General features: G+C 40.0%; 1 protein-coding gene across 1 annotated transcript in view; it reads left to right on the forward strand.

Moving 5' to 3' along the window:
- The window catches only part of larp6a (La ribonucleoprotein 6, translational regulator a), a 38,605-nt gene extending 11,202 nt beyond the window's left edge, over nt 1-27,403 (forward strand). The window contains exons 2-3 of the mRNA XM_028823187.2: nt 17,294-17,492; nt 25,300-27,403. Coding sequence (XP_028679020.1) covers nt 17,294-17,492; nt 25,300-26,415 — 1,315 coding nt within the window. The 3' untranslated portion in view covers nt 26,416-27,403. The remainder of the gene's footprint in view (nt 1-17,293; nt 17,493-25,299) is intronic.
- The last annotated feature ends 435 nt before the right edge of the window (nt 27,404-27,838 follow it).

Raw genomic sequence — 27,838 nt, forward strand, 5'->3', positions numbered from 1 at the left:
AATTATAAATATAAATAAATATATATATATATAATATATATGGTTGAAATAGTTTACTGTCAAATAAATGCAAAGAGTACGCGACGCATGTTTCACCCTCATTATGGGCTCATCAGGCGTATAAACTCCACTGCACTCCCTCTCGGGAATCGGACGTCAGCGCCAGAGGCGATGCCCCTAACGTTGCGCCACGGCGTGTGGTTCGTTTATTTGACAGCATGTAGATCGGGGTAATTACATTCACGGCATTCGAAGTCTGTGTCACAATCTGATTGTATGGGTGGTTACCTACCAGGTAATGCTTGTGGTTGGCCAGCAATCTGCTAACATCCGCCACGGTGCCGCGCTGACGTCCGAGGTTCGATTCCCGACAGGGAGTGCAGTGGAGTTTGTACGCCTGATGAGCCCATAATGAGGGCGAAACACGTGTCGCGTACTCTTTGCATTTATTTGACAGTAAACTATTTCAATCATTCTATGATCTGCTCCTCACAAACTGAGGGCACCATGGCGGATGTTAGCAGATTGCTGGCCAACCACAAGCGTTACCTGGTAGGTAACCACCCATACAATCAGATTGTGACACAGACTTCGAATGCCATGTATATATAATACACACACACACTTTCTTTCTTATCCAAGCAACAACATTTTATTCAAATATACTGTGCATTTCTAGGTATTGGAATAGGACTTGAAGAAAACTTTCTAAAGTTCCTTTTCAAAATAAAACAGTATTTGAATTTGTAACCATTTTTTTTTCTCTACTAAGGCTCAGATTCAGGTACTAATGTGGAGTGTGTCTAGTGTATTGTTACATCACACTTCACAAACCTGGAAAGAAACAAGAAAAGAGTGTGTCTGATGCACCTTATAAATGAAGAGAGGAACTAAATTTAAGGGTGTGAGTTTTGATCAAGTTTCTTAACCAGTAATCAACCCCTCTTTATCGTTATTTTTCTTTCATATAACTTTTTTAATAATCTTTAATCAAAACACATTATAAAGCACGGGTACATTTTGCAAAAAAATTTGTTTTCACATTAAGTGAAAGTGTGTCTCCGACTGTCTCATAACATTCATTGAACAGCATTTTATACACTTTACTAGCAAAATACCCACGCTTTGCAGCAGAGAAGTAGTGTGTTAAAGAAGTTATGAAAAAGAAAAGGAAACATTTTAAAAATAACATAACATGATTGTCATTGAGGCAGGAAGAAGTGAAGCAAGGCGAACAATAAGAGGCTTGAAGTGGTGGAGTAAACGAGAGCAGTGAGCACAACGAACAGCTGAGGAAAGTAAGGAAGCGAGTGAGGGGGCACGTGAGCATGGGATGTCGTTAATGTATATAAGCAGGGAGCCAACCATGTGGTAGGTGCGCAGACCGTGGCCGTGCAGAAAAAGGAAGGGGGACAGCGGTAGCCCTTGTGCGTCTCTGCCGTGAAATACACCCTCTATTAACGGAAATGAGGAATGAAACCGCCAAATGGAGAGGTCAGTTCCGAAAGTTCCTTATGGCAATATGGTGAGAACTGCCAAAAAAGACGTTATTTTCCAAAGTTCATTACGGGGCATGGCACGAAATGAAACATACTTAACATTTGTAAGTACAATGTAAATGGGAAATTTGGGCTTCCTACGTATATTGGAAGTTGCAGAAATAGGGGAAACCCCTCCTCACTATCTATATATACAGTTTAGGAGGTACACCTGTTTCTCCCGCTCCCAATCCCCCCCTGGTGGGTGATGCAATATGGCATGAAACATATCTAACTTTTTGTAAGTACACTGCAAGGAATGGGCACGCAAAATTTCAGCTTCCCACCTATATGGAAAGTGGGAGAATTAATGATGAGTCAGTGAGGGCTTTGCCTTTTTATATGTATAGATTTAGAACTAGCATAATGGTGTGCAGCCTGTTAATTGTTAGCACTGAGGCTAAGAAGAAGCTGCTGTCCTAGGACCAATTTTCCAGAGATGTTCTTGTAGCCTATGTGCTGTGTTTAAGATGCACTTAAAATCAGTCCATGAGCACAAGTTGAAGTATATGAGCAAAATTTGCTACCAAGGTTTAGTTCATGGAGGTGGGTGAATCTGTGGGCACAGTATTTTTTGTATAATCGAACACCTGGGGCCTCATGCATAACACCATGAATAGAACTCTCACTAAAACATGGCGTATGGACAAACGTGGAAATGTGCGTACGCAGAAAAAAATTCAAATGCACAAAATTATTCGTCAGCCAACATCACGTACTTCAGCTCCATAAATCCCAGTCAGTGTGAAAAGTATCGCACTTGCACACACCTGCAGTGCCACCTCAACTCCTCCCAGAATTTTTCATATTTTAATATGCAAATTAATATAAATATCCTCTTCCCCATTCAGTGTTTGGTTAAAACACAATGGCAAAAGCACGTGAAAAACAAAATATCAGCTAATGCAAAGTGGAGGCAAGGAAAAATTTGTTGGCTTAAGCAGTGTGTTAAACAACAAAAGGAAGTTGATCGAGTGATTCAGAAAGTCACACAGTGCTCGAAATAAAAATAAAGTGGTCCGATATCAGTCGCTATGAAAAGGTGACTCCTAGCCCACCGTCTTAGTGTCATATGGAAGCGCATTAGGTTAAAGAGAAAAGAAAAAAAAAAAAATAAGGACACAGTGAAGAAAAAATGTTGAAATGTTGACTTTAATTTCGAAACTTCTACTTTAATCTTGTAGTTTTGTCATTAAAGTAGAATGTTATAAACTTCATCTTAAAATCCATGTTTGATTTACAAGAGTTTCTCAAACCACATTGTAACTAAAGTAGCACGTTAAATGCTTTATATTCTATGTGTGTGAATCACTACATGTTTCTTAAACAAGCTTTCTCTTATGGCACTGATCTCCACTTATAATGCATTACATTCATGAAATGACAGCTCTCTGAACATTTTAGACTGCTAAGACGTATACTTGATATTTTCATGATGAAATGCATTAAATCCTGTATTAAACAAGGGGGCGCAGTGGTAGCGATGAGCTGGCACCCCCTCCAGGGATTGTTCCTGGTTCCAGCAAGATACTTGCTGGAACACGCGCAACTCTCGATGAAATAATTTTATTGCAGCAGTACCGTGTCTGTCAAACAAACCAACCCCCAATTCCTGTCCATTCTTTTCTTTCTCCATATAACCATTCGCCACAATAAGCTCTGAAATGTCAAACCAGCAGTAAGCTTAGAACACTGATTCTTCAAATCTTTTAAAGAACATTGAAAAATGTTTGTAATATATGTTTAATTATTCCATCCATCTATCCATCCAAGATCATGCCAGTCCCAGCAAGCACACCGTGCAAGGCAGGACCAGTCCCTGAACGGGGTGCCAGCTCACCGCTACCTCTGCACCACTGTGCCCACACGTTTAATTATTAATAGTATACATTATTTAAATAGTTAAATTTTATCTGTATAATGTAATATACATACTTTAAGGCATTTCATCTTAAAAATGATATCAAGAGCTCCAAGAAGATAGCTCTTGGAAATCTAAATCGACCTAGAAGCCAGTCATGATCATCTGTAAATATGTGCTCTCCTCTATTGAATTGAATTCCTTTATTTTATGGTACAATGAGATTCAGTATGCAAATCCTCCATAAACTTAAAATAACAATAATACGGTTAAACAATGAAAAATAGACAGTATGAAAGCATACATACAATGTACATGTAGTGCAGATAGTGCAAATGTTTCATAAAGTGACTCGGGTTGTGCAATAATTACAACTGTAATGCAAGTTTACAGTGAAGTAATTGTAATTCTAAGTACAAACAATTCTACTGGGAGCACTTGATGGACTGATTGAGTGTGTTTTATAGCTCTGTTGGGATGAAACCGTTTGTGAACCTCAAGGTTCATGCAGGAAAGACTCTGAAGCATTTTCTGAATGAGAGAAGTTCAAATAGATTGTGCACATGGCTGAGGTAGAGTGTGCTAGATGCTGTATCGTGACAATCCTCTGCGCTCTCAACACAGCCCGCCGCAGAGCTTTCCGATCAGCTACTGTACAGGTGTGATTCCACACTCCGATGCAGTGGGTTAAAATACTCTTGAGTGGTGCACTGAGAGTAACAATGCTAAAGCAGCTATGATATTTGGAATAGTTTGGCCATTTCATGGACCATTATATTGTTACAGGTTGATTTATAATCAGATGCCTTAAATTTTATAAACAATACGCGGTTAATTTCAGTGTATTTGATAACACTGTGTCAGGGATGTTAATCTAAAAAAGAATGAGAAAGCACACAGGAACAGCGGTACTATTTTGCCATTGGGTGCCACCAGTTTGCAAGACCGAATGGAAACTTGCGTACGCACAGGGTAAGGCTGGTGTGAGAATGTGCGTGGCTTTACACCAAGTTTAGGTTTTTATACATCTCGAAGTCGGCATGGAAACGGGCATACACAACATTTTTGTGCGTATGCACTATTTATACATGAGGTCCCTGGAGTTAATTTTCGTGCAGGTTCCTATGTCTACACAGCAACAGTTTGCTGAACAACAGACATGCCAGCGGTAAGTCTTGTCGGAGGATGCATCTGTAGTACAACTGATTTGTTCTGTCAATCTTCATCTGTACAGTAACACGTTCTTGTGAGACAAAATTCTCCTCCGGTTTTGTGTGAGCTTACAGGCTGGTCCTATCTGGGTTTTCAGTTTTTGTGTCTTGGAAAAGTTATTTTCTACACCAACTGGTGACCATTTCCCTTTGATATCCTGGCTCAAGGTTATTGATGATATGCTGAATGGCTTTGCCTTACACACACCCTGATTGGTGAAATGTTTTTTTTTTTTTGTTTGTTTTTTTTTCTCGTCATATACAGCCTTAGTTATGCTATTTATCAATCCCCAACTATGCTAATGCTACTGATATGATACAGTAAGGATGCAGTCCAACCTTGTATGTGCAGTGTTTGTTTTGTATGCGGTAATGCATTGTTGGTGCACAGCTTTCTCCTTTTTTTGCCACAATATTACACATTTTGAAGCATTTCACCCTTCAAAAATGTTCCCAAAACAAAAGTCTACTGTTCCACCACTAGAAAAGCAAACAATATATTGTCTCTTTCTAAATGGGAAAACATATCTCGCATAGTTCTGTTAGGTGTAACAATGCAGCACGTCAATGTAAAATTGCATTGGGAAATTCATATACTGTGCAGGATTAGTAGGTTCAAGATCTTAATAAAAGCTAATAAAGCTATCAATCTTTAATGCATTTTCTGTTTTTTGGTTTTTTTTTGTTTTTTTTAATGGGCTACCTATAATTATAGTTTGAGTACAAGGAAAAGAATCCACGCTATAAATTGTCTGTCTGGTTATTTGTGTTACTTAAGCATTCTTGTTGTGGGTCGCTAGGCCTGTTACACTGTCTTTGTGCTGTTAGGTTTACCTGATAATTACCATGATTCTAATTCAGTTTTGTGTAGTCACAGAATCCATGACAGTTGGATAAGAAGATGCCAGAAAAGGTAAATTTCCAATGAAACCTACTTGCTGTAGCCATATGTAATCATTATCTACACACATTTAAGAGGTACACTCTTGTATAGTGGCTGCTTGCACAAAATAAGCACCATGTATATTTTTCATTTCCAGAACTTGTAAACTTGGCCTTCTAGGCCCTTGTCAGCATACAACATATATATAGAATAGCTTTAGTCTCCCAGTCCTTGCTCAGAATAAATCTGACTTGGAAACCTTAAGACATGCAAACGGTCAACTCGAGAGTATTTGCCCAAATAATGCTCATTTGGGTCTCCATCCTGATTGCCCAATAGTGTGTTTTTTTTTTAATGAAGTTGAAAGTGGGACCAGGGATAAGTTTGGAAAGGCTGGTGCTTGAAGTGTAGTGAGGGGCAATGGGAGAGGTACTGGGTGACATTAACTCCCAGCATTGTTATTCATATTGTCACATGTACAGAAACAATCTTTCTTGCTTGTCTGACCAACAAACAAAACGCAGTCACTCAGCAGTTCCAAGATAAACAAATGTATTAAAATACACAACTTCATTTCATTTACGAAAATACACAAATCAGCTTACCTGATGTACAGTGCCTCTTATTCTTGTTTCCACTTGTTTGATTATTTGTTGTTGTTTTTTTTGGGGGGGGGGGTTCTAAGATTCAGGGGGAAAGGAAAAACCAAAGAGACTTGAAAGATTGAAACAATTGATACCGTTAGCTAAACTTGTAGTCTAATGGTGACCGTATACCCGCTGCATTCATTAGGTATGTTGCCAAAAATTAGATTCTGGGGCCATGGGAAATTTTCTTCTTGGTCGTCTAATCCAGCAGCTGCAAATATTTAGGGAGTGTTGAGTCCATTTGTGTTGATTGACACTTGCTTTTTGTTCACACTGTAAATGTGGAGTACTGATTAGGATGGGTTGAGGTGCTGCTCTTTGTTGGGTGTGGCTACTTCCAGGGACACACATGGGACACACTCTTCAGTCATTGGTACCAAGCTTGCTGTACAATTTTATATTTGGCAAGTACTTTTTAAAATTTTAAAAACGTATTTGTTTGGTAATACCTGTTCCAGGCTTTTAGTTTGTAACAATTGCACAGCACCAATTCTAAAGACGTGTGTAAGCAGATGAAATGTTAAAGGTGTGTGTATGCCATACTTTGCATTATCAATGCCATCTGTTAACAATTTCTGGCAGCTTTAGTTTGTATAGTCTGTCAGTTGGAATAATTGTTGCCTGATTTGAGGCAATATTCACGTAAAACAATGAAGTAATCAAGGAGGACTATTGTGTGTGTGTGTGTGTGTGTGTGTGTATTTATAGTGTCCTGGTAAATATTCTGTTCTGTGCTGATATTTAGATTCCCCTCTCTGATCTCTGAGGAGCTGAAAAGATGCCTACTGTGGTCCCATCTGCCTCAACCCACTCACTACTGCATCACTGGAGCGAATGCTTTTCAAGATGCTCCTCAAACTCTTGTGACATATGGCCCAACAAATCTTTTCTTGTTATTGCCAAGCTACAGTGATGAGCAGTTTCCAAAATATGTAGGCCCCAAGAGATTTGCAGGATGTATGTCTTTTGCATTCATTAATTTGAAAAAGAAAAAACTGACCCTATTCTAGCATTTTTGAAAAGCAGTTTGATCTCCAAATGACTGAACTGGTTGGTTTGTTGTTTTGTCTCTGATACTTTTTTTTTGGGGGGGGGGGGGGGTTGAAAGGAAGCCTCCATATGTGATTACAAAAAGAGATTGAACCTAGAGATCAGCGCCACCACCACCTGATCAAGGCACCATGCAGTCCTTACATTGATGTATCGAAGGCCAAATGTCCACATGACCACCATCATCTAATTCTTCCATGTGAAGCTTGACAACCATGAGGAGTGATTTAGATCATTTGTTAGTTAGAATGCCCAGTTGGGGTTGGATGGTCTTTTGGCCTTGGAACCCCTGCAGATTTTTTTTTTCTCCAGCCCTCTGGAGTTTGTTTTTTCTGTCCTCCTGGCCATTGGACCTTACTTTATTCTTTATTACTTTATATTGACTGATCTTATTTTTATATTTTTGGTTTTTCTTTCTTCATCTTGTAAAGCACTTTGAGCTACGTAGTTTGTATGAAAATGTGCTATGGACATAAATGTTGTTGTAGAGTGAGTCGAAAGCCCCAAAACTAAATCAAAGTTTGAAGAGGAAGTGTTGTTGAAAAGAGGTCTTTTATGCTAATTGTGGAATTAGGTGAGTAAGCTGGTTATAGGTTTGGACAGTGGATTTCCTGGATGATCAGTATTTTTAGGGGTTCACTGTAGGCTGGAATCCTCCTGTGCACTCTTCTATGAGATACTAGGGATTGCTATTTGTGTAAGGTATTCAAAAGTTTAAAAGAGAAAAAAAAAAACCTTTAACACAGTAGAATGATATTCATTCTCTCTCAGGGTAGTACTTCAATAGATTCATTTCTTCTCATATATAATCTATATCTCATTTGTCCATCCATCCATTTTCCAACCCACTGAATCCTAACTACAGGGTCACGGAGGTCTGCTGGAGCCAATCCCAGCCAACACAGGGCACAAGGCAGGAACCAATCCCGAGCAGGGTGCCAACCCACCGCAGGACACACACACAAACACACCAAGCACACACTAGGGCCAATTTAGAATCGCCAGTCCACCTAACCTGCATGTCATTGGACTATGGGAGGAAACCAACGCGGACACGGGGAGAACATGCAAACTCCACGCAGGGAGGACCCGGGAAGCAAACCCAGGTCCCCAGGTCTCCCAACTGCGAGGCAGCACCGCTACCCACTGTGCCATATCTCATTTATGATAATGTTAAATTAACAGCCAAATTTTTCTTTCTTTAAAACATTTCCCATTTAGCTAAAAAGTTGAAATTTGGTGGGATGGTACATTGAGGTCACTAGGTGTCCACTAAGAGAGGAGATTTTTTTCAAGTTATTAATATTTAGGGGTAAAAGCACACCCCACAACAACTTAAAAAAAAAAAAAAAAAAGAGAGAAATTTTGGCCAATACGTGTGGGTTATTAATTTTTTTTTGGTTAATATCTGTTGTTGTTAATGCTATAGCGAGTGGAACATTCTAATGCACTGCATCCCCATGTCAATACAGCACTGGCCGCAATTGTACAGAGAAGTGGGGCATGCTGGTTTATGCAATGAAGGCCATCTGCAGGAGCAAAGTACAATGAACAAAATGCAGTTAGGAAGTACTTGCCATGCTAGGGGCTGTGAGCATAGTCCATTTCATGCAACTTTCATGATATTTAATGTTTTACACCCCCCCCCCCCAATCTTATCTGTACCCTTGTGCAAATGCTGAAGTGGAGAAAAAAAATTCCCATCAGCCAGTGCGTTGCTCCGGACGATTTCATCACCACTTACAATATTTAAATAAGAGTACAGTGATCCCTCCTCCATCGTGGGGGTTGCGTTCCAGAACCCCCCACGAAAGGTGAAAATCCGCAAAGTAGAAACCATATGTTTATATGGTTATTTTTATATTGTTATGCTTGGGTCACAGATTTGCACAGAAACACAGGAGGTTGTAGAGAGACAGGAACGTTATTCAAACACTGCAAACAAACATTTGTCTCTTTTTCAAAAGTTTAAACTGTGCTCCATGACAAGACAGAGATGACCGTTCCATCTCACAATTAAAAGAATGCAAACATATCTTCCTCTTCAAAGGAGTGCGCGTCAGGAGCAGAGAATGTCAGAGAGAGAGAGAGAAAAGCAAACAAAAATCAATAGGGCTGTTTGGCTTTTAAGTATGTGAAGCACCGTGCGGGAAGCCTGTCGCTTGACAAAGCAGCTGTACGGAAGGGAGCAATTTGAAGATAATCTTTCAGCATTTTTAGACGAGCGTCCGTATCGTCTAGGGGTGCGAACAGCCCCCCTGCTCACACCCCCTCCGTCAGGAGCAGAGAATGTCAGAGCGAGAGAGAAAAGCAAACAATCAAAAATCAATACGTGCTGTTTGATCTTTTAAGTATGCGAAGCACCGTGCAGGAAGCATATCGCTTGACAAAGCAGCCACATGTAAGCCCAGCAAAGAAGAGAGCAATGTGAAGGTAATCTTTCAGCGTTTTTTGAGGAGCGGCCGTATCCTCTAGGGGTGTGAACAGCCCCTGTGCTTACAATATATTTGAGGAGTTTTATTTAATATGTAATACGTGCTGTGGTTGGGTAGCTTCTCAGCCATCTGCCAATAGCGTCCCTTGTATGAAATCAACTGGGCAAACCAACTGAGGAAGCATGTACCAGAAATTAAAAGACCCATTGCCCGCAGAAATCCGCGAACCAGCAAAAAATCTGCGATATATATTTAAATATGCTTACATATAAAATCCGCGATAGAGTGAAGCCGCCAAAGTCGAAGCGCGATATAGCGAGGAATTACTGTAACATTAGAACACTCTAGACGAGAACAGGCCATTCAGCCCAACAAAGCTCGCCAGTCCTATTCACTTATTTCTTCCAAAAAAACATCAAGTCGAGTTTTGAAAGTCCCCAGCGTCTTACTGTCTACCACACTACTTGGTAGCTTATTCCAAGTGTCTATCGTTCTTTGTGTAAAGAAAAACTTTCTAATGTTTGTGCGAAATTTACCCTTTACAAGTTTCCAACTGTCACCCTGTGTTCTTGATGAACTCATTTTAAAATAAGTCTTGATCCACTGTACTAATTCCCTTCATAATTTTAAACACTTCAATCATGTCACCTCTTAATCTTTTTCTTAAACTGTATAGGCTCATCTCTTTTTTTTAATCTTTCCTCATAATTCAACCCCTGTATCCTTGGACTCGGCCTAGTCGCTCTTCTCTGGACCGTTTCTCGTGCTGCTATGTCCTTTTTTTGTAGTCTGGAGACCAAAACTGCACACAGTACTCCAGATGAGGCCTCACCAGTGTGTTATAAAGCTTGAGCAGAACCTCCTGTGACTTGTACTCCACACGTCGTGCTATATAACCTGACATTCTGTTAGCCTTCTTGATGGCTTCTGAACACTGTCGGGAAGTCGATAGCTTAGAGTCCACTATGACTCCTAAATCCTTCTCATAAGGTGTACTCTCGATTTTCCGACCGCCCATTGTGTATTCAAACCTAACATTTTTACTTCCTATGTGTAATACTTTACTTTTACTGACAGTAAATTTCATCTGCCACAAATCTGCCCAAGCCTGCATGCTATCCAAGTCCTTCTGTAATGATATAATGGATTCCAAATTATCTGCTAATTCACCTATCTTGGTATCATCTGCAAACTTGACCAGCTTGTTAGTTATATTCTAAATCATATATATATATATATATATATATATAATATGTGTGTGTGTATGTGTGTATATATATATATATATATATATATTAATATTAATATAATTAATTTAATATAATATAAATTAAAAATGGCAGTGGCTCTAGCGCTGACCCCTGAGGAACACCACTCTTAACATCGGCCAGTTCTGATGAGGTTCCTCGCACCATCACCCTACAATTCTGCACCCATCTACAAACATCACCCTGAACTCCCACTTCTTCTAATTTGATGCCCACCCTCTCATGTGGCACCTTATCAAATGCTTTCTGAAAGTCCAGATAAATAATATCATATGCTCCACTTTGATCGTATCCTTTTGTTGCCTCCTCATAGAATTCCAGCATGTTAGTAAAACACGACCTCCCTCTTCTGAACCCATGCTGACTGTTCAGAATAACTCCTGTCCTTGCCAGGTGTTGCTCAATCTTATCCTTAATAATTCCTTCCATTAATTTTCCTGTGATGCATGTTAAGCTTACTGGCCATAGTTGCTTGGATCTGCCCTGTCATCCCTTTTTATATAATGGGATATCAACACAAGATGGTTATCCTCAACCCCTTTGGGGTAACCATTTTATTTTCTTGCTGGATTTCAGTGTTTATCTTAGTGCGGTATTTCTTAGCCTTTATGGCAATGCAACCCAGTTTTACCTTCTAAGTTCTTTGAACCATAGACAAGCTTTTGAAGACCTGGAGTGGTGGTGGTGGTTTTCCCCCTTTATGAATCAACTGCAATTAAAATATCATCAGAGAGAAGGAGTGTACCCTTGGTGAAACAAGCACAGTTAGAAACTTGTATCCCACAGAACTGTCAGTCGCTTTGACGTACAGGGGTGTGTCACATGTGACAATAAATCTAAGAAACTGGTTACGCCTTTTTAATTTGTGGATAGCCTTGTTTTTTCAAAAAAGCCAACAATGTTTTTCCACCTGCATATCCTCCGGTTCACAATACCAATCCCCAATCAGCATTAAGAAATTTTTGAAGTTTGTTCAAAAAAACAAATTGAAGGATCTAAGCCATTTTCTTTAGCTGACGGATGGCTGTTTTTCAGATTGTAATAAAAGAGAATAGGATGGTGTTTTCAAGTGAGTAAGAGTAGTCAGTAACTTTTTTTTGTTACATTTATTCAAACACACTATACTGATGCATTACTAATTTTAGGCTTTGATGCTCACAGAGTGGATATTTTTAGCAGTTTTACCACTTTAAATCATCCATGTACCATTACTGAAGACCCCTTTAATACTGAGTTCTACTGCAGCATCTTTCACAACACCTCCACCAAGGGCAGCATGTAGCATGTTCCTACAGTAAGCAGCCCAAGTGAACTAATAATATTGTATACAGATAGTTATCGTATTGACGCACTTAAGCACGAGGTCTCTGCCTCCCTTTTTTTTTTTTTTTGAGCCGGTCTTAAGCCCAAATGGGAAGGTTTGGCGTCGGGAAAGGCATCCAGCCATAGAAATCCTGTGAAAACCTCTATTGGAGAAGTCTTGTCAAAGATCTAACGACCCCATATAAAAATGGGAATAGCTAAGGAAAAAGAAAACCGTATGGTATAGTATTTTTAGATTTATTCAGCTTTCTTGTATTGCAACATATAAGTGCAGATGACTTCAGAAATGGACCTTGTGCTCAAGTGTGCCAATAAGTTAACTATTTGTATGCAATATTATTAGTTCAAACAAAGGCCCTTTTGTTTTAAATTTCACATACGAGCCTTGAACCATTATTTGACATATTCCTGCAGCACAGATGCTTTCTGCTTCTCCATCTTTGCTGGACTAGTGCTGTTTTCCATCTTTAACAGTTGTTCTGGTGTGGACAGCTGAGAGAGGAGGGTTTACAGCAATTCTGCGTTGGCGGAGGGAAATGAATTTTAGCTCCTCTGCAGTCTGTTTTGTGGGTGTTTTTTGGAAACCTTAGCCGTAAGTATTTGCAAACTGTCATTGTTCTTTTGATGGCAGGGCATTGTAGTGTTACGGTGAGAATATAAATATCGTAGACTGATGGCTATATGGATACATCTATTAATGTATTCCTACATCTATTTGTTGATGCATATAGTGCATGGAAGCGTGGGTAGAAAGGTAAAAAAATAACAAGTCCACAGACTAGGCAAAGCAGATACGTAAGTCAGTCACAAACCAAGTGGCAGCAAGTCAAGTAACAAATGTTGAACCTTGAAATGATAAAGGCAGAGCAGGCCAGAGCTGCTACATTTTAAATAAGCTTCCATATTACGCATTCACATTTTTTTTAAGTGTTGCTAAAACACCACAAAGGCTTTCATCTGTCTATGTCTCTAATTATATAGTAAGATGGGGCCTGACAAAAGTGTGCTAAACTTGAAGAGCAAGTTGAATCGCCTAATTTGGGCACTAAAGCATTGATTCCTATTATACACCCGAGCCTGAGGGTGTGTAGCTTTTAAAAATGTGAGCAGTTTCAAACTTCATAATTATTGTATCGGGCCACATCTAATTTGAGTCCGTGGAGCCTCCCCGGGATATTACAGGTTTCTTTAAATTGTCCTTTCGATACTTTTTGACACGGCGTATTAGGTCACTGTTAACACTCTGAAAGTATTCAGCTGCGACTCAAGAATTTAGTCGTGCCCAACTGGTTGCCACTCAAGGATTGGCCCACCCAGCCTCCTGCATTACTAGTAGCCCTAATCTTCGTAATTTACCTGTACTTCATGACTAATGTTGTGAGATTTGTTTTTGAGTTTGGAAGTGACAAGATAAGGTAGTCCTGGTGGCGGAGTGTGGTGATGTTTATTAGAACATGCAAGTAAATTTCATTGCAGTCTGTAGGTGTAACGATAATAACAGTATAAACATATATCTATATTTCTGCTACCACTGTTATGCTAAGCTCCCAGCTATACATGTGTAAAATGTATATGGCAGAGCTAATATTGTGCTAATGTGAGGGAAAACTCCACCATTACACTTCTCTCCGTCTAGTATACATTTGTGTAAAATGGCCAATTGTATGATTTTGAGTTTGGAAGCATTGAAATATACTGAATTATAATATAAACATTAACTGTGTGCTGCTCAGAGATGCAGTCCCTGTTTTAGGAATTAATTAGGCTGATCCAGTGTACTGTAGATCTGTGGAGTAAATGTACAAATGTTGACAGTATATTTGCTAGTGTTGTCCACAAAGGTGTAATTTAGCTTTAGGGTGTGACATAAAGTGTCGAGTGAGCAAGTGTTGTCCTATGCCCCTGAATCAGTTAATGCAGCTCAGAATATGGATGGATGGATGGATGGATGGATAGATTTCTTTTCCCTTGTTGAAATTTGTCTTAATTTGAATTTTTTGCTTTTATGTAACACTGGTTAGTATGTGGGTGCAATGGTAGTAGTGCTGCTGCCTGATAGTAACGAGACTGGGGTTCATTGCGTGGAGCGTTTACTGTGTGGAGTTTGCATGTTCCCCCGTGTTCATGAGAGTTTCCTCTTGCACTCCAAAGACATACAGGTTAGATGAACTGACATGGCTAAACTGGCCTGTGTGTATTCACCCTCGGTGCTCGATCCTGCTGGTGTTCCTGTCTTGTGCCTGATGATTGCTGGGATTGACTCCAGTTGCCCTGTGACCCTGCCCTGGATAAGCTGGTTATGAAATTGGATGGATTGATGGATATTTTAACTTGAGCTTCAAATCTTTAGGGTTTTGACAACTCATGTCTACTTTAGCTTTGCAGTGTTTTTTAGTTTTCTTTCAATACCTATAACTATCATGTAAACCTGAAGGCAGCAGCCCCACTGAAAGTGCAAAGTAAGCCTCGCTGCAGTGATTACAGCCATCTTCATTTTGTTTTTGTAATAAACGGGAATGCAATCAAGTGGGTGCCGTAATAAACGGCCATTTAGCAGACCTGCAGATTTTCATCGGCACCGACTGAGAGTTCACTTGAAGTTATTTCTGAGTAGCCACTAATACTTCAGTTGTGTGGGAGAGCAGTAAGCAGAGTCCTCGGGATTTCTGAAAAGAAGCAGCAAACAAAAAAAAAATGGGGAAAGTCCCAATGCCATTATTTTACAAATACAGTAATCCCTCCTCCATCGCGGGGGTTGCATTCTAGAACCCCCCTCGAAAGGTGAAAATCCGCGAAGTAGAAACCATATGTTCATATGGTTATTTTTATATATTTTAAGCCCTTATAAACTCTCCCACACTATTATAAACATTTCCCGCACAATTATACAGCATAAACCCTTTGTATTCTCTTAGATATTAGGTAAGATTCGTTGAAATTATGTATGTAAACACAGTTTATATACAGTAAAACCTAAATAATTATTTTAAAGATATCGAACGTCTCCGATATCGCATATGTTACAGCCATTACGACAGACAGGCCACCAGCAATAAATACGTACAATGCAAGAAAAATTGTATACAGTAAAATGTGTGTACAGTGACACTAAACTATGTACATGTAATAAGTACTGTACGTAGATAATTAATTATGGTTACTCGCCAACAATGACATGATGACTTGTCCGATAACGATGAGTTTAATTTTACTGCACTACAAAGGATAGCGTTACAGCTCTTCTAAAGGAGCCTCTTCAGGCGACTGTGTAGCACCGCCGTTGTTCTTCTTCCAGCACTCTTCAATCCAAATCCCTAAAGCAGATTCCATCCAGACTACTGCCTTATCACATCCACTTGCAACTCGTTTTGTGCCCTGGTTAAAGGACACTGCGGCTGTAGATCTTATATGCTTTTCCTCCTTTTTAAATAAAAAGAATCGTGGACTCATTGATGCTGTAATGGTGTCCTGCAGCGGTGTAGCTGTTCCCTTCCTTCAACATATCCAAAACTTTTACCTTTTCTGCAATCATTTGCATCTTCTGTTGGCGCTTGGACACGGCCCCTGAAGCAGTAGCAGGAGCATGTTAATGCTGAATGAGTGAGATGAGACTTTCTGGTTAATGCAGCACTCCGTCGCTGAGCCAATCAGCAGCACACAGGAACTTAACTGCGTGCTCTGATTGGGTAGCTTCTCGGCCATCCGCCAATAGCATCTCTTGTATGAAATCAACTGGGCAAACCAACTGAGGAAGCAAGTAGCAGAAGTAAACGGACCCATTGTCCGCAGAAACCCGCGAAGCAGCGAAAAATCCGCGTTATATATTTAGATATGCTTACATATAAAATCCGCGAAAGTCGAAGCACGATATAGTGAGGGATTACTGTAGTCCCCATACTAATCACACATACCACTGAAATATAAGGGGTCATATTGTGTGTCGGGTATTCTTTGGTCGGTTGGTTGAAACCACCAAAATTTCCTCTTTTATTCACATACTGCTTCCTTCGATTAACTGGTTGTTTTCAGAACCTTCTACTGCAGTATCGCTGTATGCTACATTCAGCACCCATGGTTACTTTAATGGGTTGGTTATGGTAGCCATCCACAGAGAATGCCTGGTGCAGGTAACCTGTTCAATTTTGGTGGAAGTGCCAATCCTCTTGCTTTTATAGTGCATGTTCTTATTCCTTTTTTTAATCCATTCAATACAAAGGAACATTGTAAAATAATGCAGGCAAATATCATGACTAAATGAATTTCATTTGCAGTTTTATATTTGGTAGTGTTTGCCATATTATTTTATAGTTTTGCTATTTTATACTGATTTTCAGTAAAAGGACCTTTATTGTTATGTGAACAAGCGGAGAGTTCAAGGCAGTTTCCATCAATTACTACGTTGATACTGTCTGAGGTAGGGTGCTGACATTGTGTTGCGGCTAAACTCTGTACTATAGATAGACTGAACTTTATTTGCTCCTGGGGGTGGTCTGGGCCTATATGGGGTGTGTAGTGAGAGCTGGAGAACACCAAAGTTGGTTCTTGGGTACTGACTGCCTGCACAGCCCTTTTTTTTTTTTTTTTTGGCATTTCTTTGAATTCAGTCAAACGAGGGACCTTAGATCTGAGTAGCAACATTGGGTGTTTTTTGTTAGTGGCTTTCTGTGTGTGAGTCGCTAGTGGAGCGTTGTGATGGATTGCTCCTTGTGCCAGCCTGTCTTGACAGACTCTGCCAACAAAGATTTTTATATTTGTGACTCTGTGACTGAAACCATGACAAATGAGAGCTTTGGAAAACCGCACTCCTAGAGTATATACATAATTGTGAGTAGTCATTTAGCAGTCTGGAAGAGTGCAGAATGCTGCTAATGTCCTCAATTTTGACAAGCTGCTTTTTCCTTTAGAAATCGTGCACTGTAGATAGATAGATAGATAGATAGATACTTTACTAATCCCAAGGGGAAATTCACATACTCCAGCAGTTGTATTCCAAAGTATTACAAGTTGAAGTTCTGTATTACGGTGTGGGAATCTAAGCATTTAACATATTTAGTCATTTTTCTTTTATTTTTTACAGTGGTGCTGGAACAAGTGGAGGGGAACAAGAAGAGGAAAGCTGGCAGCCCCCTGACCATGAACTGACATCAAAGCTAGTTGCCCAAATAGAATTCTACCTCTCTGATGAGAACTTGGAGAAAGATGCTTTCCTGCTCAAACATGTCCGCCGTAACAAGCTTGGCTATGTCAGTGTCAAGCTGCTCACCTCCTTCAAGAAGGTACATATTTATATAATTTTTAATATAAAACTTTGTAAGAAAAAAAAAATGTCAACAAGCATGAGGTGTATTTGCACTCTCGGTACAGTAATGTGCTTTAAGTGCCGAGATCCAGGAGTGTTGGCCTTGGAAGTTATCCATCCATCCATCTATCCATTATCCAACCCACTATATCCTAACACAGGGTCACGGGGTGGTCTGCTGGAGCCAATCCCAGCCAACAGAGGGCGCAAGGCAGGAATAAACCCTGGGCCGGGCGCCAGCCCAACGCAGCCTTGAAAGTTAGTACTACAGACATTTTTGGCTGAGGCAATAATAGCCATTTGACTAATCATTAATATTGTTTGTTCCAAATAATTTTTGCAGTATAATGAACAGGTGTGTGTGTATATATATATATATATATATATATATATATATATATATATATATATATATATATATATATATAATGTGTGTGTGTGTGTGTGTGTATATAATATAAAAATGTATTTTTTTGTGACCTTTCCCACTCGTGATTGCAACCATATATAAGATAGATAAAGTAATGCCCTGTCCCCTGTGACAGCCTGCTACTGCAGTATTTATGCATGTACTAAATAACAAGGCACGCAAACACTGACCGAACATTATCATCACCCACAGAATCTGAAAGGTTTGCTCACCGCACAAGGTAATTAGATTTTGATTTTTTTTTTTTTTTCCCCTAGTTATTTACAGTCAAAATTCATCAAAACTGTCATCAATCATATTTGTTCTTATCGTGGAAATTGGGATGGGGTGTAGTTTTTCCACAATCACAGGAGTTCTTGTTTATTTATTCAAAAAATGCTTTAGTGCTGTCCGGTTAACTCCGAAAATCAAATAATCAGACACTGAAGTAGCCATTTGGCATACATCTATTGTATTGTATACAGTGGTGTGCTGGGGAGGCAGCATTAAGAGGAAAGACGCCTCACGCCTGGACAAACTGGTGAGGAAGGCAGGCTCTATTGTTGGCATGGAGCTGGACAGTTTAACATCTGTGGCAGAGCGAAGGGCGCTCAGCAGGCTCCTATCAATTATGGAGAATCCACTGCATCCATTAAATAATGTCATCTCCAGACAGAAGAGCAGCTTCAGCGACAGACTGCTGTCACTGTCCTGCTCCACAGACAGATTGAGGAGATCGTTCCTCCCCCAAACTATGCGACTCTTTGATTCCACCAGGGGGGGTAAACGTTAATATTTAACATTATACATAGTTATTGTCTGTTTTTTTCACCTGTATTATTATCATTCTTTAATTTAATATTATTTATTGTATCAGTATGCTGCTGCTGAAGAATGTGAATTTCCCATTGGGATTAATAAAGTATCTATCTATCTATCTATCTATCTATCTATCTATCTTTAGTCTTTTAACTGACGGCAGTGGCAACATTTGTAGAGTAGATGTTGTCTTATTAGTGTCAGATGTTTAATCTCTTTATTCCAGCCTGTCAGTGACAGTAATATTTATATATAGTAATTGAGTGAATCAAATTGGCAACTGTTCACAACCAGAATGATGCCAAAAGGACACAAAAATTAAAAGTAGTATATGTGTGTATGTGTAGTGCTCAAAGTACAGTGTATTAGAGTGGATCACAAAGAACAATCGAAAGAAAAACAAAACTCTATTTTGGCTCATCTGTCGATTTGCAGGTTGTTGAACCACCCTGACTCGCACACTTGCCAGCTTTTCTAGTTACGTAAAGACATTCAGTTCCCCCCCAACCCACTTCCTCCTTCTGCAATATGAACCTTGGCCTCCTGATTCAGCCAGTGAACCTTTGTCTCAGATAATCGCCCTACCCTAAACTACTCCTCCCTCTGGCTTAAGGCAGCTTTAAACTCCCTGCTACTCCAGAGGTTGCCTCAGACCTGCTTCATTGGCTGAAAGGCTAGATCTTAAAGGGCAGCATATTGGGGATTTTGTCGGCTACTCATTCTTTTTTTTATAACGCAACACAGCCAGGGCAGGGAGGTCTACCAAGCACTATTCTTCCAGAGAACACCACTTACTTCTCACCTCACTACTGTTCGTTCTTCCATATTTATTGTTGGGGCCTTTTAACTGTTGCACTTCTGGGCCATCTTACCTAAAAAGGTCTGCTGCCCACTGCCATCCTACACTGGTCCCCTCTGCCAGTGGAGCTTATTTGGTTGCTCATTTTGTTTCTGCATTTATTTACTGTCCTATGCCACTTTAGATGTACAGTATTCTTTTTGTCATACTGGCACCGTTGTCTACTGCTTTATTGCTCCATTAATAAAACCGAATGAGCAAATGCAAAGCTGAAAGAGGAGCATAAGAGAAAAACGGTTTCACTGACGTCACCTGCAGCGGACGTGCTGCCATTGTTTCATCAAATAATCAAATTCCAAATCCTTTAGTCAAAAGACTGAAATAGATGGAAATGAAAGCCAACATGAAAATACTTGTTTACTGTATTTACATATAAAAACGTTCACATTCTCACACCATCTTAGTCCAGTTTAGTGTTGTGGGGGTAGGCAGGAGCAGTACTGGGTACAAAGCATGACTTGGCAGCCCATGATGGGGCTCAATCGCACTCTCAGGCAAACAGTTGCAGGGGGACAATTTTTAAAATGAACCAAATATGGACACCTTTGTGGGTGTGGGAGGTAAACGCACCTTCTCGCTGTGTCTAGTGAGGCAGCTCCACAATTGAGTGATTTGTAAACTGGGTGCTGGATCTTTTTATATACCACCCCACCATAAAAAGAAAGATTTTTGTTTTATTTACTTCAGAATATTAAACCGGCTGATGGTCATTATGAACAACACTGAACATCTTCTCTGTGATACGCTATCATTGAGTACCTTTAGCAAATAACTTATTCAGAAGTGTGTCAAAAAATGGGGCCAGTTTGAACCTTCAGCATTTATAATGCCTCACTGTGACCGCTCCCTCACTAGCCAAGTCGGACATTTTTCTTCTCTTTTACTAATTTTGGTATGTACTTGAGGGTTTTTTATTTGTTACATGTGTCAAAAGCTACATATTCCTGTTGGAACAGACACTGTAATTTCTGTCTATACTGTCCGTATATGCTTTGGTCTTCTGTGATCCTGAGTTGGATTAGGTAGATTTGATCATTTTCTGTAGAACTTTTAATCTGTTTTGTTCAGTTTTAATGTTTGGTTTTTTTCCCCTCATTTGTTAAAGAAGTGTATTAATATTTAATATAAAAAAACTTTTACTAATTCATCGCTGTATTGCACGGTACTTTAAAGGTATACACATTCTGTTGTGTCACAGCTTTTAGTGCAAATTTACATTATAACTAGGGGGCTCGCCAACACCCCGGCCTGTGTTATGCGCGTCTCTGCCGCTCGCGTTTATGAAGAGGGGGGCTAAACACACCCCAAGGAGATGTGGTCGCTCCTCCAAAACCCCCTCTTAAATGGTGATACAATGGGAAACAAATAATTTTAAAAAAGGAGTACGAATCTGAAACAACATCAGATTAAAGTTTGATGTCATTCTTTTCAGAACGTATCCAACATTATATATGAAGGTTTTAAAATAAGCAGAATTTTTAAAGTGTGACAAAAAAGTGACATAAAATCGTTGCACAAAATCATTGCACTTTTAGGCTTAGGATTTTATATGTATAGAGTAGATAGGACATATAACTGCTTAAGAATGCATTTATTTTACCGTTGCAAAACTCAAAAGGGAAGATACAGTATAGTGCCATTATAATCTTATCATTTTTGGTCACACTGTTACAGGATTAAACACATTGAAACTGTGTTTGCTTCACAGACCTTGGGCATCCTTCGATTGCATGTCTGTCTCTTACAGTTTATTTGGTATTTGCCATTACACGAGGTGAATTCCAACATTCCTCTTATTCCCCAATTCACATTTATTTTTTATTTTAAACACATAACCGTATCCAGATATGGATTGATCCAGCAGCTTTGAGACACCACATTGTCTGCCTCCATTTAACTTACATGACATGAATGACAGACGGTGGTAAGAAAGTAGATGGAGAAAGTGATAGAGTTGGGGCACCACCCGGTATTACTGAAAGGCAAAAAAAAAAAGCAAAGCAGCAACTGTAAAATAGCACATTTCCATACTACAGTTCCACAGTGGACTGAACACAAAATGGTCGAACTTCTGGTTATGGAAAAGGCCGGTCCAGTTGGACAGACATCCAGAGGTGTTATCACTGCCAGTGATCCAGTCTGCAGGGAGAGGAACAGAACAGACATTAGAACACCACGTCAACCCCTGGAGCGGTGGGTAATTACAATTTTTACAGCCCTTATGCTTTCCCCAGTGCACACATGCGTGACACAGTCTAATAAAAAATATACAAAATAAAGTGGAAAAAGCACATTCCCTGGCAAAAAGGCACTCTGACTTACAACCCCAGCCGTGTATGACTGTGCTGTCTTGCATTTTCACACTGAACCAGATGTTATGCTGCTGTTTGTAAATAATGAATGACATGAAATTTTTATTTTGTAATGCCTATCTCCATTCGTTTCAGTTTAGAGAGGGCTGTCAAGTTTGCAGCTTTGTTTTCCTTCAGTAATTACACTGTAATGGTGTGGGTTTAAGGTCGTAACGAACACTGAAATCGGTGTATTAGTTGTGGCTGGCGAGAGCATCAATTAGCCAGCAGAGATGAGACCTAAAGGAGAGGTTCGGAGTTATTTCTTCACGAACAGGTTTATGTATGCCTTTGCCAAGAAAAGTTGTGTTCTAAAGTTAAATGTAAAATTTAATAAAATTGTAAATTTTAAAAAAATATTTTATAACACATGGGATGCTCCGGAAAACAAATGCATCCGAATACGCCCATTTGTTTTTTTCCTCCAGCCAAGAAAGTTGCCGGACATTGATCCGCACGTTAAGAATACACGTACACGTTGTAAAATAGCTTCTATGTGTCATTTTTGAAGCAAAAAAGAAAAAAGTCCTTATTATGGTAATAGTTATTGTCATTCTCAAACCCTGTTACTCTAATTCAGGAAAAGAGTGGGAACATACAAGGAGAACTTTCAAACTCCACGTAGCCAGTGAGGTGCTGATTTGAACTTTGTATGCTGGGTCAGTAATGTGGCAGTGCTGAGCCACCTAAGATAGATGTGTCCATTTTAACTAAACCTCTCGGATTTCTTAAAGGCATTCACACAGCCTTATGTTGACTGCTCAGCTGTTTTAAAGATGCAGACAGTTCTATTCTTAACAGGAAAAACAATATGGTATGGACTGATAAATACTTTTCTCAGCCCATTTTATATTCTTTTTCCAATCACTCTACAGTACAGTATTTCCTTGGCAAGTCTGTGTATTTTGCCAAAACAGGAGTGGAGAAAATGGAAAATTTTAAGAATTATTCAAAGGTTAAAATAGAAATAAGTTATTTGAATGACTAGCTGATAACTTTTTACAGTAGTTTATCTACTTTTGTGTATATATAAACAATAAATTGTGACATTAAAAACAGCAAAAATATTAATCGGAGTGCTTTTTAAACTGTGGGATTTTGAACACCTGCTCAATTACCCTCCTGGATTCTGAAATGCCCCTTTTTGTGTTTTAAATTTTTTAATGGGGTGATTACTATCTCACCCCGCCCCTCTAATTAATGTCTTTTATAATATCTGCAGCTATCTAAAACCTAAAACAATTTTGTTTCTACTTTAGAAAAGAAAAAAAAAAGACTCTCTTACAAAGCGCTTCAATAGACTGGATATATAGAAGATACTGCTGATTTATCCGAACATCGCATAGCGTGTGATGGAGTATGTAATGTCTTTGTCTTGGCCAGGATCTGCTAAAGGACATTTCTTGTTGGTTTTTAAGCTTTCCACATTCTGGCAACTTGTCAAAAGCATATCTGAAATAACAAAGTCCGAGTCTATGTGGGCTTGTAATTTTAAGAAGGTACAAGGTGGAGCCATGGGCCCCACTGGTTATAGGAGAGCTGGATAGAGCCAAGGGCCGTGATCATGAGAGAGAGATTGCAAAATTGAAATAGTTCTGTAGCCGTTTACTTTCCATACTGTTTGCTATAGAAAAGTGCTACAAAACAAACCCTTTTCACACTTTGCTATGTAGCTAGCAGCCTTGTGCTAAAATCCTTCAAATTCATTTTTTCCCCGTGATGAAGTAACACTCAATATCACAGCGTGAAACCAGGAGTTTAGAAATTTTTTGCAAATGAAAAATCATCTGAATTTTCACATTGACACAAGTATTCAGACCCTTTGGCAGCAATTACAGCCTGGTGTGACATGACAAGCTTCATACACCTGGATTTGGGGATTTTATTTTATTTTTTTTTTTTTTTTGCCCTTTTTCTCTGCTGATCTTCTCCAGCTCTCTCAGGTAGGATCGCTATGGTCCACGGACAGATATTTTTGGGTCTCTCCAGAGAAGTTCAGTTGGGATCAAGTCTGGACTCTGCTTGGGAAACCAAATGACACTCCCAGAGTAATCTCTAAGATACTCCTGTGTTGTCTTGTCTTTGTGCTTAGGGTCATTGTCCTGTTGGAAGGCGCACCTTCAGCCCAATGTTCTCTGGAGCTGGTGTTCATTAAGGATGGCTCTGTATTTTGCTCGGTTCAGTTTTTCCTCTACCTTTTCTAATTTTCTAGTCCCTGCCACTGAAAAATACCCCCAGAGCATGATGCCTCTACCACTGTGCCACAGGTAGTGAGTGGTGCCTGGTTTCATCATACCAGAGAATCTTTCTTTTCACAGTCTGTTTTTTCAGGTGCCTTTTTTGCAAACTCCTTGTGGGCTCAAGTGTGTCTTTTACTAAGAAGAGGCTTCTGTCTGGCCACTCTGTCGAAAAAGTGTTGCAGTGATGTTGGTCCTTCTAGAAGTTCCTCCCATCTCCACACAAGTTTTCTGCAGCTCAGCCAGAGGGACCATCAGGTTCTTGGTCACCTTTCTCACCTTGGCTCTTCTCCCACAATTGCTCAGTGTAGCCAACTCTAGCCAGAGTCACGTTTTTTCCAGACTTCTTCCATTAAAGAACAGGGAATTGCCAGTGCTGTAGGATTTTATTTATTTATTGGTAGCCTTCCCTAGATCTGTGCATCAACATAATCTTGTCTGTGAGCTCTTCAGGCAATTCCTTTGTACTCATAGCTTGGTTTTTGCAGAGCTGCATATTATCAACCATGGAAACTTCTTTAGGTGTGTACTTTTTCTCAATTAAGTCCAAACTTCACCACAGGTGGACTCCCAATAAGGTGAACAAACATCTCAGTGATGATCAATACAATAGGATGCACCCAAGCCAGATTTCAAGTATCACATGAAAGGGTCTAAATTCTTGTGTCAATGTGATGCTTCAGTTATAGTATAATAAATTTGTAGGAAAAATAGTTCTAAAATCCTGTTTTTGCTTTGTCATTCTGGAGTGCTGAGTGCTCCTTGATGGTGAGGAAAAAAAAAATAGGTTTAAATGATTTTAGCAGAAGGCTGCAACACAGTAAAGGTGAAAAAGTGGAGCAGTCCGAATACTTTCTGCATCCACTTTAAGTAGAATTGAACTCTGCAGATTCTGCTAACCAACAGAAGCCATGCTAAGATAGTTCTTCCTTATCCATAGTGCTATAGTTAATCTTCTGAAGCTGAATGGAGAGCTGAATCAAATGCACTCCTTTATTTAGGACGCCCAATTTTTGTCCTTGTCAGTGCTTTGAATATTGAATGGTCTTTGATTGTATCAACACTAGGAAGAAACGGCTATTCATTTTTTCCCTTTGTTTTTTCCCTAGGTTAAACATCTGACAAGAGACTGGAGAACAACAGCTTTTGCTTTGCGACACTCTCAGCTGCTGGAGCTAAATGAAGAGGGGCGCAAGGTGCGACGTAAAACACCAGTGCCAATATTTGCCAGTGAGAATTTGCCTAGCCGCATGCTGCTGGTGACCGATCTGCATTTATGGCCGGAGCTGGGAGTGGTTGTGGTTGAGAACAACACCGGGCCAACGCAGCAGGAGAAGATCATGGAGCACCTGCTGAAGGTATTTGGAGCGTATGGTGTTATTTCTTCTGTACGCATCCTCAGGCCTGGAAAAGAGCTGCCACCTGATCTCAAGAAGCTTAGTGGCCGCTACACCCAGCTGGGTACCAGTGAGTGTGCCATTGTGGAGTTTGAAGAAGTTGATGCTGCTATTAAAGCTCATGAAGCTATGGGTGAGAAAGAGGTAGCAGTGGGTGCGGGAGAGGATGAGAATACAACGGTTATAACCACAACAGGACCTAAGGTGGTCCTCATCGGAACTAAGCCTCCTAAGAAGAAAGTTCTAAAAGAACGTCAAAAGGAAGATGGTCCTAAAAAGAACCGTTCTCTCAATAGCCGTGTTCGAGAATTGCAGTACCTGGGAGAGGACTCTGCCTGCAGTTCTTCCGAGACAGAAAGCAACCCTAACTCCCCAAGGCAGACTCGCAAAGATCAGCTCAATAACAAGTTGAGCCCACCAGTGGGTGGCTTCCATCAGAATAATCATTTGAGCCCCAGTGTATCTCCCCGTTCCAGTCCCTGGAATAGCCCCAGAACGAGCCCCTCTGTTCAGCGCAAGACTCCTCCTTCCCGTAAGTCGCCACTAGCATGCGAGGGCAAACTGAGCCCTGAGCCTGGACGGAAGTGGGCAGACTATTCCTCGGACAGTAGCCTGACTCCTTCGGGAAGCCCATGGGTGCAACGCCGGAAGCAAGTTGCTTCTCAGGAAAGTAGTCCTGTTGGTAGTCCAATGCTAAACCGTAAGATACAAAATGCAGATGGTCTACCCCCGGGGGTCGTGCGGCTTCCACGGGGGCCCGATGGAACAAAGGGCTTCCACAATTCTGCCTCGGGGGCAGACAAGAGCAGAACAATCCCACAAGAGTAGCAAGTCACTCCTGTGCAAACCTTGCGTCCAGCCTAGAAAAGCTGAAAAGCTAACATTCCATATTCTCTAACTTTTTTTTTTTTTTTTTCCTGTGTTTCCCCCCATGGCTGTTTATTGGTAATGACAAGTCATAAGCTGTATTTTTATTTGTCTTTGTTTAATATGATGCACAGACTGTGCACGAAAGTATTTTTGTTTTAGAGAGGTATTTTTTTTATGTATGTACAGTATATATAACATGGGAGCAGTGTTGGGATTGCTCAAAAAATCCTTGGGTTGTAACTAATGTGGAATATTGCAGCTTGTGCGGACTTAATGTATTTAGTTTCCTTTTTATATTTTTTACTAGCCATGAATTTTTTGTTTGTTTGTTTTTTTTTTTTTTTTAAATGGGTGGGTTAATTGCATAAAGCTGTCTGGGAATCCCCAGGGTGTGGGATATTCAATCACTTGATAAACCAGTTTGGTTTAATGGCGTGCATGTCGTCTTCGTAGGTTTGTCCACCTTGGTGATCATCTTCTAAGTTCAGGTGCAGAGGTGACCCGTGTGTCTGTTTGGAAGCAAAATGAAAAGAATGTGAAGTGCTTGTGCCGTCTCTGTCCTAGTGTTCATCAAAGCGGTATTGCAGCTAGAAGGGTTTGGTGTGTGTGTGTGTGTTTGACTGTTTTTATTCTGTTTACACGTTGACTACAAATCATATGTTGCAATGATGGTTTATGCAAGAGAAGATGAACAGTAGACACTTAATTTTGAAGTTTTGATATCTTTTTTGGACATGGGAGATTATATCAGTTGGGTGGGCTTTTTTTTTTTGTTAAACAGGAAATGGGCGGCTGGGAGAGAGAGAAGTAACATTCAGAACTTTGTAGGGAGAACAAGTGCGTGCAGGTTTCACTTAAATATGAAACCCCTGTTCTGCCATCTGAATCATTCTATGCTGTACAAATGTGAGCTAAAACATTGGACAAATAAATGAGTCAAATTGCACTGACGGCTTATCATTTTTGAAATGTCCTCCTTTGACGTACACGTTGGTATTCATTCTATATCATCGGAAAGTGCCCGCCTAGTTTGAAGATTATCCACACTTAGTGGATGCTGCTTTCCAGTGTGTGGAAGGTAACTTGACAGCATAGTTCACATTCTACAAACACTTTGTCAGCTTTTCTTTCAATTTTCAGTCCACCTGTATTCCAGTTCACAACAGCCAAACCCTTTACCACCTTATTAAAAGGACAAGTGTCTGTGAGTCTGTCTGTGTGTCCATCTGCATGCTGAGTTTCTGTCATTCCAGCAGATGGCACATCACAAACATTTTTAGTAATAAAGTGCATTGCGTTTGTCATTCCAACGGATGGTGTATCACAAATATTAGGACTGCTTTTACGACTCCCATACCAAGTGGCATAAAAATGGAGACAT

This window comes from Erpetoichthys calabaricus, chromosome 17 (genome assembly GCF_900747795.2).
Source record: "Erpetoichthys calabaricus chromosome 17, fErpCal1.3, whole genome shotgun sequence".
Taxonomy (NCBI): Eukaryota; Metazoa; Chordata; class Cladistia; order Polypteriformes; family Polypteridae; genus Erpetoichthys; species Erpetoichthys calabaricus.